The 14,410-nt window shown below is 39.5% G+C and overlaps 1 protein-coding gene across 22 annotated transcripts in view; it reads left to right on the top strand.

Moving 5' to 3' along the window:
• LOC120372175 overlaps positions 1–14,410 on the top strand; it is a 398,338-nt gene that overhangs the window by 49,117 nt on the left and 334,811 nt on the right. For 5 of the 22 annotated variants that reach the window (XR_005584754.1, XR_005584760.1, XR_005584761.1 and 2 more), the window contains exon 1: positions 12,509–12,734. The exons of 8 other annotated variants lie outside the window; for them this stretch is intronic. Coding sequence is in view for 6 of the 14 variants with exons in the window: in XM_039489032.1 (XP_039344966.1) it covers positions 12,704–12,734 (31 nt within the window). In the remaining 8 variants the exon portion in view is untranslated. Of the gene's footprint in view, positions 1–12,503; positions 12,735–14,410 lie in introns of those variants that run through there. 9 more of the 22 variants (XM_039489032.1, XM_039489033.1, XR_005584755.1 and 6 more) reach the window with 5 other exon arrangements.

Raw genomic sequence — 14,410 nt, 5'->3', positions numbered from 1 at the left:
GTTCAATGTTAGCTTTTTCATGTGACTAAGAATAGTGTAAAACATGCAGTTATAAAACGAATTAATTCTTCCAAGAAACATTACAAGAGTGATAGGACATAATTAACCTACTCTCTAGAACATCACAGGAAAAGAAAGTCATTGTTCTTAACAGTAAGATCACTAAGTAAAACAGTGCCAGTTTCAAAAGAATCTTATGATTATTGACACATTATTGTAATTTATAAGCTACAGCACTTGTTACTACTTTTATTTTCTTCATAGTGTGATGATCTAGTGCAGTAGTTCCCAAACTTGTTTCCTGCTTGTGCAGGGAAAGCCCCAGTGGGCTGGGCCGGTTTGTTTACCTGCCATGTCCACAGGTTTGGCTGATCGTGGCTCCCAGTGGCTGCGGTTCACTGCTTCAGGCCAATGGGGGCTGCTGGAAGCGGCGACCAGTACATCCCTTGGCCCGTGCCGCTTCCAGCAGCCTTCATTGGCCTGAAGCAGTGAACCGCGGCCACTGGGAGCCACGATCGACTGAACCTGCGGACGCAGCAGGTAAAGAAACCGGCCCGGCCCGCCAGGGGCTTTCCCTGCACAAGCGGCGGAACAAGTTTGGGAACCACTGATCTAGTGATTTAACTACATTGTTACACAACCGTGCTAGATGGTTTTTTTTCAAATCTGTACCACAACTGAAGGTATTTATAGTGCATTATATGCTTGGTAAGTATGAGTGGATGATTCATGCAGAAGTTCAATCCCACCTCAGCTGAGTCTGCTGAACAGAACCTAGCCTTGCAAGTTTCAATTTGGTGGGGGTCTGTACTCTTGAGGCTCATCCCCAGAGGCAGTGCTGGTGATTTTGCCCATAGATGGTCAAGAGAAATGTGAACTCCAGAATCTCGTTCCTAAAGCAAAATGACAGGAAGGAGGATGGAATGGCTGAACTCTAGGGCACCATTCCTGGAACACAGAAAAAAAATAGGAGGCCAGGGCTGGACATTTCAAGTTTGTATTGGCACTTGGTATGTCACCAGAATCTATTGGGCTCAGATATGTTAAAAATGCAATTTGTCAAACAATTACAACTAATGAATGATGAAATGATGAGAGCCGAAAAGTATTCTTAATCAGCTGCACCATAATAAGTGGCAGGGCAAGATCAGAAATAAGGACGGGGGCAGCTCCAGGCACCAGCATGCCAAGCATGTGCCTGGGGCGGCAAGCCACGGGGGGTGCTCTACCGGTCGCCGCGAGGGCGGCAGGCAGGCTGCCTTCGGCGGCATGCCTGCGGAGGGTCTGCTGGTCCCGCGGCTTTGGTGGACCTCCCGCAGGCATGCTGCCGAATCTGTGGGACTGGGGACCTCCCTCAGGCAAGCCGCCAAAGGCAGCCTGCCTGCTGTGCTTGGGGCGGCAAAATACCTAGAGCCGCCCCTGAATAAGGATGTTTGAAGCTGAACCCAGCAATTGCCTCTATCACCATGGGTTCAATTTCAGTGGCTTCCTTGGGATGGACATAGAATGGAAGGTGAACAAATTCCAAAGTGTGTTTACCAGGAAATGCCATGGCATGGCCAGCAATCACATGGGCTCCAAAAGATTTGTTGGCATAGTAAGATGAAGATGGACATAGACTGAACATCCAACCAGACCACCTGAAAGACCTAGCCAGAGACCGAGCCAGGTGCATGATCTTCAAAAGTCCTTTTGGGATTTGCCATCGTCCTTATGATGGTGATTAACTAACAAACACATTCAAAATCTTTGATCAGTTCCTGGGAAACTTGTGAACAGAAAAAAAATGGACAGAATCAGACCTTTTTTATTGGGAAGATTTCTGCCATCTCTAGGTATTCCCAAAAACTAGTAAATCATGAATATTCTTCCACAGTAGTTGAACAGTCTAAAGTCTGTGTGGCTTTTTCTTTATTCAAACAAACAAACAAAAAAACCCGTAACATTTCCCAAAGGCTTTCTTCCTGGGGGTTGTTAATGCTCCCATGAGATCAAAAACTCTTTTTTGTCGCTTTTTTAAAATTAAATACTTTATTATTTCTATTATATTTCTATGGAGGAGAGAGATGGAGAGAGGACACAGGACTGGACAGGTCTCTCAGGGTCTCAAACATGTAAACAATTACAGCAAGCTTTTTTACTTTTTTCAACAAAAAATAGCAACAAACAGTACAAAAAAACAACAAAAATATTTTTTTTATACAGCTTTTTTCTGCTATCTCACTAAAAAAACAATACTGCATTGTGGGTCGTAAATACTTTCACACACAATTCCTGTCTTTTTTTATCTGCTTCCTCATGTCACCAGGGTCACAGTTAACCTAACTCATGCTAACTAACATTCATTAAGATCTCTTCAAAACCTTGTTAATTATTTACTGGCTTCCACAAGACTGTTGTGTCTGTCACAACTGCCACTGAAATGGAGGACAGTAGGATTTTGGGTGCTCAGCACCTTATGGTATCTGGCCCTCGGTGAAGGCTGAAAGTCAAAGAATCAACAAATAGATCTTGTATGTGTTTGAAATAATTATATTAGCATTAGCATTAACACCAAGAATAGCACATCATAAGTTATTAAAATGTGGTTTCTTCTCTTAACTAACAGTCTTAAGAGATTACCCTCACACTGGTGTAAATTATGAGCAATGCCTTTGAAGCCAATGGAGTTAAGAGATTGTAAAACTGGTACAGGGGAAAATCAGCCCTTGGTGGCTAGATGTCATAGGAATCAACTCCATGGGTGTTCCAGGGCTGGAGCATCCATGGAGGAAAATTGCTGCAGCCCCCCTCAGCTCCCCCCCCCCCGGCTCCTCCTGCCCTTCAGCAGCCCTGCGGATCAGCGCCTACCCCCTCCCTCCCTGCACCTCCTGCCTGCTGCAAACAGCTGTTTGGCAGCATTCAGGGGGGCTGGGAGGGAGGGAGAGGTCAGCAGCGGGATACGGCAGCTCAGGGGAGGAATTGGGCAGGAAGAGGTGGGGCGGAGGTTGAGTGGGGGTGGGACGAGGCGGGGCAGGGGGCGGGTCCTTGGGGGAAGGGGTGTGGGGGCAGGGCCTGGGGCAGAGCCAGGGCTCGAGTACTCCCTGGCAGTTTGAAAAGTGGGCGCCTGTGCTAGCTGTTACTACATTCAAAAATGGGTCCAGCTGTGAAGTGTCATTAAATCAACAGGATCCCTGCCACTAAACCAGTGGTTCTCAGGCTGTGCCTGTGAACCACTTGCAGCTCAATCGGCACAGAGCTGCGGCCCATGTGACATCCTCAGGGCCATACAGATAGCATTGGATGCGGCTCACATAATACATTCTGGGCCACATATGCAGCCCACAATGGTAAATAGGTTGAAAACCACTGTACTAACCTGTAAGCAGTGGCATGCCATGACAGTTCTATTAAGGCATGCAACAACTCACCTGCATGCCTTGATCATCCAAAATGACCTCCTTCCTGTGGTGTGACCTCACACATAGTATGTGCAAGGTCACTCACGCTGTGCACAAAATAGCATCCTTCCTGGGGGCTGGATGAATCCAGCTTGCAGGCTACCAGCTGAACAACACACAGCCAGTCAGGCATGCAGGGCATGAAACTCATACCTTGCATACATAGATGGCATGCTACTGACTGTAAGATTATACCAATTATACTACAAGTATTTGAAATTTAAGATTATGACATTCTGATGTAAACCTCTATGACTTAAAGAATAATTATTTTTTCTATTGCAAACCATTCCTAGCCTTATGGTGAATTATGAAAATACCATCAGCAAGACCCTGATTAAGAAAAGCAAAACTATTCTACATGCTTAAATCTTTTCTGAATTGTTGCCCAAAGGAATTGCAGTTATTTTTCCAGTGTCTCCCCAAAATGTCTAGCTGATATCTTATAATTTTAAATACATTTTTGTAAACTTCAAAAAAATTACAGAATTTTTCAAAATAAAGATTTAACATGTATTGGTTCATTACTTACACAACCCACAGAAACAATTTGCATATCAGAGGTTATGTGGTAGCGTCAGAGGAGGCACTGACTAACACTTTCTCATGAATCCCAGCCACCCACTGCCCAGCTCTCTATGAGAGAGAACTATGGTAAATTTATGCAACTCTTCTAAAGTTTGCATCAGGCTCATGTAGATGGAGATGTAGTATGTGGGGAGCTCACTAACGTGCTGTATGCTGACAGGCCATATGGACCCTGCTGTACTAAAAATTTCCATTTCAAATGGGAGGAGGTCAAAGCCCACTAAGGAGCTTTTGGTGTGAGGCAGTAGGGTCCGCACAGACAGTTAGCGCATGGCACTCTAGTGCATTGTAGCTTTACACCTCAGCTTGCCGTCCACTAACTCTCTGTCTAGATAAACCCATTGTTAAATATGATGGAGTAGATTCTTATGCTGGTACCTGATTGGTGGAGTTACTCCAGCTATATAGGGGAGGAGAATTTGAATCTGTCTCTGTCAATTAAATCAATGTTGACAAATGGCATCATTACCCTGGGGCGGGAAGGAATGATTTTTGTCTGAAATCAGAAGAGCAAAAGCTTTTCTTTGCTGGAGATGTGCTGACATGGTTACTTCTTTTCTAAAACCTGTCAGGGTAAATAAAACATTTGAAAGGAAGTGGTGGTAATGTGTTAATTTTATAAAGAAGATGTAGGATATAAAATTTTTGCACAAAATCAATATTCATCTCTTACTGGTCAGTGGTAAAACTGCTAATTCTTTGAAGACAGTTGTAATTTATCGTTCCTTAGGTCATGACATCTAATCTGAAGTGAAATTTTTGCGGTTATACTTATATGCCATCAGTTTAAGTGACTAATTTACATGCAAATTGAGGAATCTGCTTTTTATTTTTACTGGTGTAAATTCAGAGTAGTGCCAATGAATTCATCACCCTCTCAGCAGAAGCTCCAGGAAGTATAGAGATCATGGTCATTGTGCAATGTGGGAACGGAGCTCCCTTCCAGGCTCCTTTCTGAGCCTGGAGATGAGCTGTCTACGCTGCAATTAAAAACAAGTGGCCGGCCTGTGCCAGCTGAGTTGAGCTCGCGGGGTTGGGCTAAGGGGCTGTTTAATTGTGATGTAGACATTTGGGCTCGGGCTGAGGCCCAGGCTCCAGGACACTGTGAGATGGGAAGGTCCCAGAGCTTGGGCTGCAGTCCAATCCCGAATGTTGACACCACAATTAAACAGGCCTTAGCCTGAGCTCCACGACCCTGAGTCAGCTGCCATGGGCCAGCCGTGGGTGTCTAATTGCAGTGTAGACATATCCTCAATGTACCTTATCCTGAAGCAGTCCATGTGTAATCCACATTAGGAAAGTGAATTTGTCTCCTTAAAAGATTTGAGTCTGCTACTGCTTCTAGGTAGAAGACAGGCCCAGAGGCACAAAGGATTAATTTCAATGGAAGTTTGGAGCCTAAATTTCTTTGTGAATCTGGGCTGTAGTCTTTTAGCAGCATAGGCGGACTCATGCTTTTAGTGCTGAAGGTACTGGGTTCAGACTCCACACTTGGCCCAGGAAGTGTTGATTGTATTTGCACTCCTTGAATGCAAGGATTGACATTATGTCAAATATCAGGGGTGGTCATGTTAGTCTGTATTCACAAAAACAATTAGGAGTAGTGGCACCTTAAAGACTAACAGATTTATTTGGGCAGAAGCTTTTGTGAGTAAAAAACTCACTTCTTCAGATGCATGGACTGAAAATTACAGATGCAGGCATTATTATACTGACACATAAAGGGAAGGGACTCTCACAAGTGACTGGCTCACTACGAAAGCAACTTTTCCTCTCCTGGAATTGACACCTCCTTGTCAATTATTAGGAGTGGACTACATCCACCCTGGTTGAATTGGCCCTGTCAACACTGGTTCTGCATTTCTGAGGTAACTCCCTTCCCTTCATGTGTCAGCATAATAATGCCCGCATCTCTAGTTTTCTGAAGAAGTGGGTTTTTTTACCCACAAAAGCTTAGGCCAAATAAATCCGTTAGTCTTTAAGGTGCCACTGGACTCCTTGTTGTTTCTGAGGATTGACATTGTGTCCAGCCTCTGTCTGGAGGATCACTTGTGCACTAGCATTGTGCACAACTGGATTCATAGTTTTTTCTTTTTCATCACATTCCCATTTTGGAAAAATGGATTGGAGAAAGACAAATATTTCAAGTCTTCATAATGGAGAACAAGAAAAGCTTTAACCAATTGCTCTGATTTCAGTAGCAGACAGAATCTTGCAGTGAATAATAAGGAAACCTGCAGTTTATAAGGAATAGTGGGAAAAGATTCTGAGAGAAGACATTTGGATTCATGAAACAGATCATATAATATAAACATGGTAGAAGTCTTCTGAAGAAATTTCAGGTTTGGGAGCTAAAGAAAATATAACAAGTGTAATTTGTATTGGACTCAAGTAGGCCAGAGAGTGGTGTGTTTCTTGAGAGCACTGTATGGGACCCAGAAGACTTACAAGCAGTTTTCATGTTTAGCATCATTGGCAGAGACTCAAACTGCCATGTTTTCATTTTGGAGGGAGAAGCCTTTCCAACTATATAGCTACTGGTCATCTGTATTTCTTTGGCAGTTAAATTGTCTTTAAAAGGTAGATGGGTTTGTCAGTAATTGATAGCCTCTGGAGACTATTAATGCCTTTGGCTCACTAGCAGAGTAACCATGTCATTAAACTTTAATCAGCCCACAATAATTTAGTGACAGTAAAAGAGCACATTGAGGTCAGGAATAAGCTTTCAGTCTGGACAGCTGGAGTCCAGCTCTGCTAACGGAACTAGAGATAATTCAGAGATTATTTTAAAGACATGTCTTGTTACAGCCTGGTGTATTAGTTTCTATAAGTATGTAATTTTGTGTAGTTTGGACCTGACATGAAATATTGTTTAATTGTAGTGGCATTAGCTTCTTATACAGATTTAATTTCATAGTGGCTATAATAGGATATTATTTACTTTTCTTAAATTCAGTGAGGTTTTGTCTTTTTTTCCATATGGGGGAACAAATTATTTATTCTTGCTTATTGTGGAATAAGAACACTAGCAATAGCTCTGTCATGTTGCTAATAAACTGTCGTGTAACTGGTCACCTTTTTGTTCTTGAAATGATAATAGTATTGTATGCAGAGAGGACTCTAGTTCTAGAACAGGAATCAAGATTGTAAATATTAATCTATCTGCATGTATTAACTCTGTCAATAACATATATTTATTTTAAAATATCCTAAAGTGGACAGGTTTTTTGATGCTTCTATACAAATTAGTTTTAAATGAAAGTTGGCAACTTTTATTCTCTTACAACTGTCAAATAACATTAATGGTGTCTGTTTTCTCTGCACTGGCATATTGAAGTTGAGACAAGTTATTCTCATAACTTTTGAGAAAATAACTGTTTGAAATTTGAGATCAGTCCAAGTCTGGTTTTTTTAATGTTGTCTTTGGGCACAGATCCATGAAAAAGACATTACTTACCTTTCCTTTGGCAATTTATTTAATTTATACCTTTGCTTTGACAGACATGCTCCCAATGTCCTTTTTCTTACATTGCCAGTATATGCTTGCATTTCCACTGGATGGGTAGGCCTTCTAAGTGGGATTTTCAAAAGCAATCAGCCAGTTGACTTTCATAGGGGCATAATTGAGCCAATGCTGAACAACTTTCAAAAGTTTGCTCTATCTGTCTTGTGTTTTCCTTGTATCCAACCAGCCACATTTCTGCCCAGAGAATTCAATACAAATTTTTTTTGTGTGTTTTATTTTTCCCCATGGGAATTTTTTTTCTTTGCCACTTCTTGTACCACTTCTTCCACTACTTGCTTACTGAATGACTTGCATTTTGCATTAGTTCAGTGGCCATGCCAGTTGCACTGCCTGTTCCAAAGTGAGCCCAGACAGTAATTATAACTCTTCTGAAAGTTCCTTGCTTAAAATGTCAACTACTGGATGATCCCTTATGTGTTCATTCTTACTGATGGCAAAGTCACAATACCCTCCAATGCAATGTGAATGATAATTGGGAATTGTTTAAGAATGCTTTACCAGATGCCCAAAAAGCCATACTTGAGGAAAGAGTCTGTATTGATTAAAACACCAAGCTGGTTTAGAAGGGAAGTGACGGGAGCCATTACATAACAAATGGAATATATAACCCCCAGTGTAGACACTGCTAGGTCGATGTAAGAATGCTTCTGTCCACCTAGCTACTGTCACTCAGGTGGAGTTCCTACAGCGATGGAAAACCCCCTTCCATCACAGTGGTATGTGTCTATTCAATGGAGTTATGGCACTATAGCTATGCCACTGTAGCACCCATAGAGCAGACATGGCTTCAGTTCTATGTCTGCAGAATTAGCACCTGTGCAATCAAATGCTTGTGTTTAAACTGAATTTGAAAGTGACAAAGGAATAGCTGGACAATGGCCCAATTTACACTCATAAATGTGGGTTTTGACCTTTTAAACAGGACAATAAATTAATTTCTTTGTTAGTAGCAAGACTTTCTGTTGCACATTATTGGAAAAGTCTGACTTCTAATGAAGTGTGGTATAGTAAAATATGGAATCCCGTTGCAATGAAAAAGCTGTCACACCAAGTATGTACACAAAAGGAGAGCCAAAAAGAGGATAGATACTTATAAAATTGGTCACCGTTTTTAGCATTCTCAGCGGAGGAAGGCTCTCTAGCAGCAAAGTCAGAATTTTAGCGAGGTTCTTTGAATATTAATCTGTTTTTGAATAAGTAATATATGATGTCATATTAAGGCAAAGTTGCAATAAAATCTTAGTTTTTTTAAATGTGGGTTTTGTACATGTAAATTATTCATAAAAATACAATTATGGAACTTCATTTTGAAATTGTAAATCCCAAGAGACCTTCTGAAGCAAAATGTGATTTACACTCATTGATGGTCTGGAATAGGTTGATATGGGTTGTGTCATATAAAGCCTTCTGCTATTCACCTTTATACTGGAAAAGCATATTTGGAATTCTTTCAGAATTATTGACAACATACTGAAGATTACAATGATGTTCTTAAATCTTGTAGCAACTGCACCTTTTCAGTAATTCTGGACCAGATTTTCAAAAGTGCCTAGCTCCCAGAATTGAGGCCAGAATTTCCGAAGAACTCAACTCCCTTTCATTCCCTCAAATTGATTGGTCAGATTTTCATAGTTGCTGCTGGTGCAGACCTTTGAAACTCTGCCTGCTTCATTTTAGCTGAATACATCGGAGCTGTTGGGTGCTGAGCTTGCTTGACTGGTTGAGTGAAAGCCATGAGTGTATAACTTTCTTTTCTAAACCAACCAATCCTTTTGTTTTGTTTTTTACTCTTTATTACCAAAAAAAAAAAAATCAGGAGGGGATAGTTTTAAATTTGTGAACAAATAGCCTTTACAACTATACTACAACTATGTTGTACATGTGAAGCAGTTTGGGAAGCTAGAAGAGCCTAAAATGGCATTCTAGAGCCATACAACCTCTAGGAGATCTTTCTCTCTCACTATTACTTACAAACAAAATTAGCCACACTGGGGAAAAGTCTTCTGAAACTTTGATCAGTTGAGATTTAAATTTTATAGATGAATAATTATAGAGCACTAAAAATGGACTTGAAACACTGGCTGTTCCTTAACTACAGCAGAGCTGGTGGATGATTCTATAATTACAAGAAAATTGTACCTTGCCATTTTGAAAGGTAATCGTGTGTGATATTTTTTTTTTTTGTAACCCATGACCTAGTCCTTCCACCTTCATTCACTGTAACTGCTTTGAAATCATACAGAGATTTCTCCTTCTACATTTAGTAGTGTCAGACTACAGCATACAGGAAAGTCATTTCATAGTGAGATGAAATGGTCTTTGGGGAAAGAATTCTGTATTTGCATATTGTACATAATCAAGCCTGCTCTTGTTGCTAAACCAATAATAAATAACAATATTAAAGTTTGTGGTTCTTGTTGGAAGAATGGGTCTGTTTTCTTTTAAAAAATTAGAATCAGAAACTCCTGTGTTGTAACTAAAGTTTACTGTCAAGATCATTGTAGCAAAAAACAAAAATAAAACAAAACAAACAATGACCAAAGAAAACAAAAATTTCCCAAGGAGAATCTGTTGGATTTAGAACTGATGGATCAGATACTCAGCTGTTGTACGTGTGTAACTACACAGAAATCAGTGGAGCTGTGCCAGTTTATATCAGGATCAGGCCTATCTGCATAAAATTAACAAATAGAAAATAAAATAAAATGCTCATTTTAACTCTCATATGTCAATATTGCCAAATGGAAACTTCTGTCTTAACTCTAGACCATATTACTGAATTGTTTGCCCGAGGAACAAAGGCAGCTACTAGCATAGGTTATACAAACCCCTGGGAAGTAGCAAAATTGAGAGAGCTGTTTTAATGAAAATTTCTTTCTTTAAAGACAGTCCTAGAAACGTGTAAAATCAAGAATATAACCTTGCATGATCACAAAGCAATGACACAGTTGCGTTAATCTGCTGAGTACTGGAAAGGAAGTACTAGAATTAAAACTCTCCTGCTGCTCAGGGAAAGTGGAAGACATTGCATCACTTGTAGAAACAGCTATGAATGGATTTGCAGGAAAATAAACAACAAAAAATCAGTGTAAATATTTTCAAATGGCTCTGTATTTAAGTCAGAGTAATAATGTTGTCAACATAAACCAGAGTCAGGACATGTAAATCGAGGCTCCCTGGAATTCCATTCAATTGTAGCCTCTGTTTGCTTTTAAAAGATCAGACTTATTGCTTAATGCCAGCATGTTTTTAGTTGAGATCACCATGGCCACAGTCTGTCTGTCTCTCTCCTGTCCTAATCAAATTAGCTGAACAAATTGTGAAAGGGTTACCATATGTATGAGATTAAGCAACTAAGAAATCGCTGCAAATGTTGAGGACAGGAGTCCAGGCTGGAAAGGACTGAAGTCCCATCCCTCTGCCCATTAGTTGCCACAAGATAAAAGGATGTGCCATTCTTTGCTTAATCTGCTTGTCATCTGAAATTAGCTTATTTAAATCCTCATATGAAGCATGGTGTTGGCAGCTCTCCCACCACAATGTTTTCTTCTTCCAACTTGTTCAGAAGAAGTTCTTACAGGTGAATGGAATCTATTCCATTTAAACTGAAGGATTTCATTCCAGAGCCAAGTGGGATGAAGAACCACCAAGAGAAATAGGATCTTCATCCGACTTGGCTCTGGAATGAAATCCTTCAGTTTAAATGGAATAGATTCCATTCACCTGTAAGAACTTCTTCTGAACAAGTTGGAAGAAGAAAACATTGTGGTGGGAGAGCTGCCAACACCATGCTTCATATGAAGATTTAAATAAAATTTGTTTTACCACGAAGAGATGGTATCAACACACAAAGTGCACAAACCCAAAGAAAGACAGCAATATGGCTATTTGTATGAGTGATAAAAGGGTTGCAGGATTGGACCTAAATGTCACTTGGTCTTAAAGACAAAGGCCTAATCCTTCTCTCATTGAACTCAGCAGCAATACTCCCAATGACTTCTATGGATGTAGAAGCAAGCCACTGCAGCTAGTCTTCTGCACCCCAATGCTTGAAGCCAATCCTAAACCTACTTCCCCCTCCAAATGGATTACAGGTCCCAATCATGCAAGTCACTAATCCATGACTTGTGCCCAGCTATGATCACTTTTGTACATCATTCAGGTAAACTGACTATTCTGCCATGTGGACATTGGTCAGTCCTCTCCAAACTCTGTTGCTATGATGCAGTGGAGTTATTTTGGTTTACAAGGCTAAGCAAAATCTGAATCAAGATCACATGTCTGTTTTAATAATTTAGAATCACTGGTTTAATTTTAAGTTTGTGCTTAAATCCTTCCATATTTAAGCAGGTGCTTAGGTCCCATTGAAGTCAATGGGATACGAGGATATGCTTAAAATTAAGCACATGATTAAGTAATTTACTGAAGTGGAGCCTTAATTCCTGGAAACGTTTCTGTTAACTTTTTTCCATCAATGTCATTTTAGATTAATTTGGTACTTCTCAAAACAAAAATAGATATTCAAAATCCTTCACATTTTAAAAGAAAAAGCCAAGTTGGAACACCAATTCAGTCCTATAAAAACAGCCTTGTTAGAACAGTCAGCTGTTTAAATGGTCTAATTAAACAAAGTTAAAATTAGATTCAGCTGATCCTCTCTCCCCATTTCAGAGCTCCCATGGGTAATTTTATGAAACTAAGGAAGGGGCCAAGTTAGCTGTAATTATGTCTTATTTAGGTTATTTGAATGTCTAAACTTTTAGTACTACCACAGATAGGTGAATCTTTTTTTTTAATATATGAAATATACATTTATACACAAACCTCTATGGAGATACATACACACAGTTCAAACACCTCTTAAAGGAACTCTCTCCCCAGCAAACCTACCTGCAGTCATTCCTATTATTCCTCTATACTGCTGACTACTAGGTAATGTCATAAGGACAGAACTCTGCTTGTGGATAATTGCAAATCTTGCAGGTATTATTTTCCTGGTTTTGGATTTAAGGGCCCAATTAAAGGCCCAATGATTAAGGAGTCATACCTGAACTCCCATTAGCTTCAATGGGAGAAGGAGCTGACCCTTTGAAAGAAGACACTACTGTTCAAGAACTAGTAAGCAACTGCTTTATTAATTGACAAGGACATGCACACCATTTTTACTTCAGAGGCTGCAGGCAAGTACATTGAACTAGAAAGGGGGAAATAGTTTGCATCAGAACAAACTTGAATCTGCAACCCAAATTAGAAGCAGAAACCAAGAATATTTAATGGTTACCTTTCACTTCGTGAATTTCAACACTTCTTGGTTTGTAGTGAGATTGGAAGTAGAAGTGTCAAATATCTCACACACAAAAACATATTTCTCATTATTTCCAGCACAATTTTATACATTCAAGATGCTCAGCTAAGCAATGAGGCATCTAATTTTTGGGTTCTTAAAAAAATAAAATGAAGTGTGTTTCTGTCTATGCACAGACATATGTAAACACACATCCCATATATATGGAGGCAATACTGTTATGATTATTTGCAGACTTCTGGTAGGGGAGATATTGGATCTGATTTCTGTCCAGTAATCCATTTCCCTGGGACTCATTTTAGCACTTTCAAACAGCTGCTCTTAATTGATTTTTTTTTAATCTGCCACAGAAGTGTTTGCTACTTTTCTCCAATATTTTTTTAAACTCAAACTTTCTGTCAATAGTTTTTATATATCATTTGTTGTATACACAATATACATGTGGCAATTTTTCTTTATTTTACATGATCTTGTTCCTCCAGGAATTATCTAAAAATGTATTTTACTCCAGGCATCCATGCTCTTCTATGGCATATGATTCAGAACTAGGTATATTGCTAGGCATAGAATAATTTCTTAGAATTGTGGGAAACTGAAATGTCCATTTGCAGGGTGTCTAATACTCTGGGGTGTGTTTTGGTTTTTGAGTTTCACTTCTAAGTTAGGGAGGCTGGGAAAAAGAGAGATCATCAAAAAACCCATAGAAGCTACCAAGTTTCACATGATTTTGAATGAACCCATATCTTCCTCTCATGAAGACAGAGCCGGTTAACTCAAAACTCTCTGAACCTATTGATGAACTTAGGCCAGTTTTGGGTTGACAACAAAGCTCAAAGCCAGCTAGGATTTGTAGGGTTTCCACAGCCCTAATCACTCCCCATGCCAGCCTCATTTCTTTAGCATTTCCAAATCCCATCCACTATAAGGAGCTAAAAAGGAAAAATAATAGCAAGGAGCAAAAAACAAAGCATGCAACTGCCTTCCTCCAACTTTTGTCTCTGGAAATATCACGTAACTCATCCCAGACTTTTTAAAAAATTAGAATTACAGTTTCAATAAGATTCTTAGCATAATTGTCATTTTGTCTGTCACCAGAAACAAACTCTAACTGTTCAGCTTCTCATGACATCATGAAGGCTGTTATTCTCATTAGAAAACCTTTACTAAGAAGCACATTCTACAGCAAGAAAAAAATTACACTGTGTGGGCTTATAACATACTAGAAGTACATGTAAATTACACCATTTATCAAACGCTCATTTATACCAGTCAGATTATAACATTAGTTTTACTGAAGATTGAACTCAAAAATGTTTTTATCTGACTATAAGGTTATAGTTTGTCTTTAGTGTGCCTTTTTTTTGAGTGGAGATCTTAGAGAGCCAACTTACCATGTCACATAATCATAGTCACCATATAATAGAAAAAGAATTTACTGTATCAAAGTTGCCTAATTATGGAAACATTTTATTAGCTATATTACATAACCAGTTATTTTAACTACAAGAACTAAAATTCAGACTAATATTTTTTCAATGTTCCTAATGTACA

Source organism: Mauremys reevesii, linkage group 9 (genome assembly GCF_016161935.1).
Source record: "Mauremys reevesii isolate NIE-2019 linkage group 9, ASM1616193v1, whole genome shotgun sequence".
Taxonomy (NCBI): Eukaryota; Metazoa; Chordata; order Testudines; family Geoemydidae; genus Mauremys; species Mauremys reevesii.
This window is presented reverse-complemented; position numbering and strand designations above follow the sequence as displayed.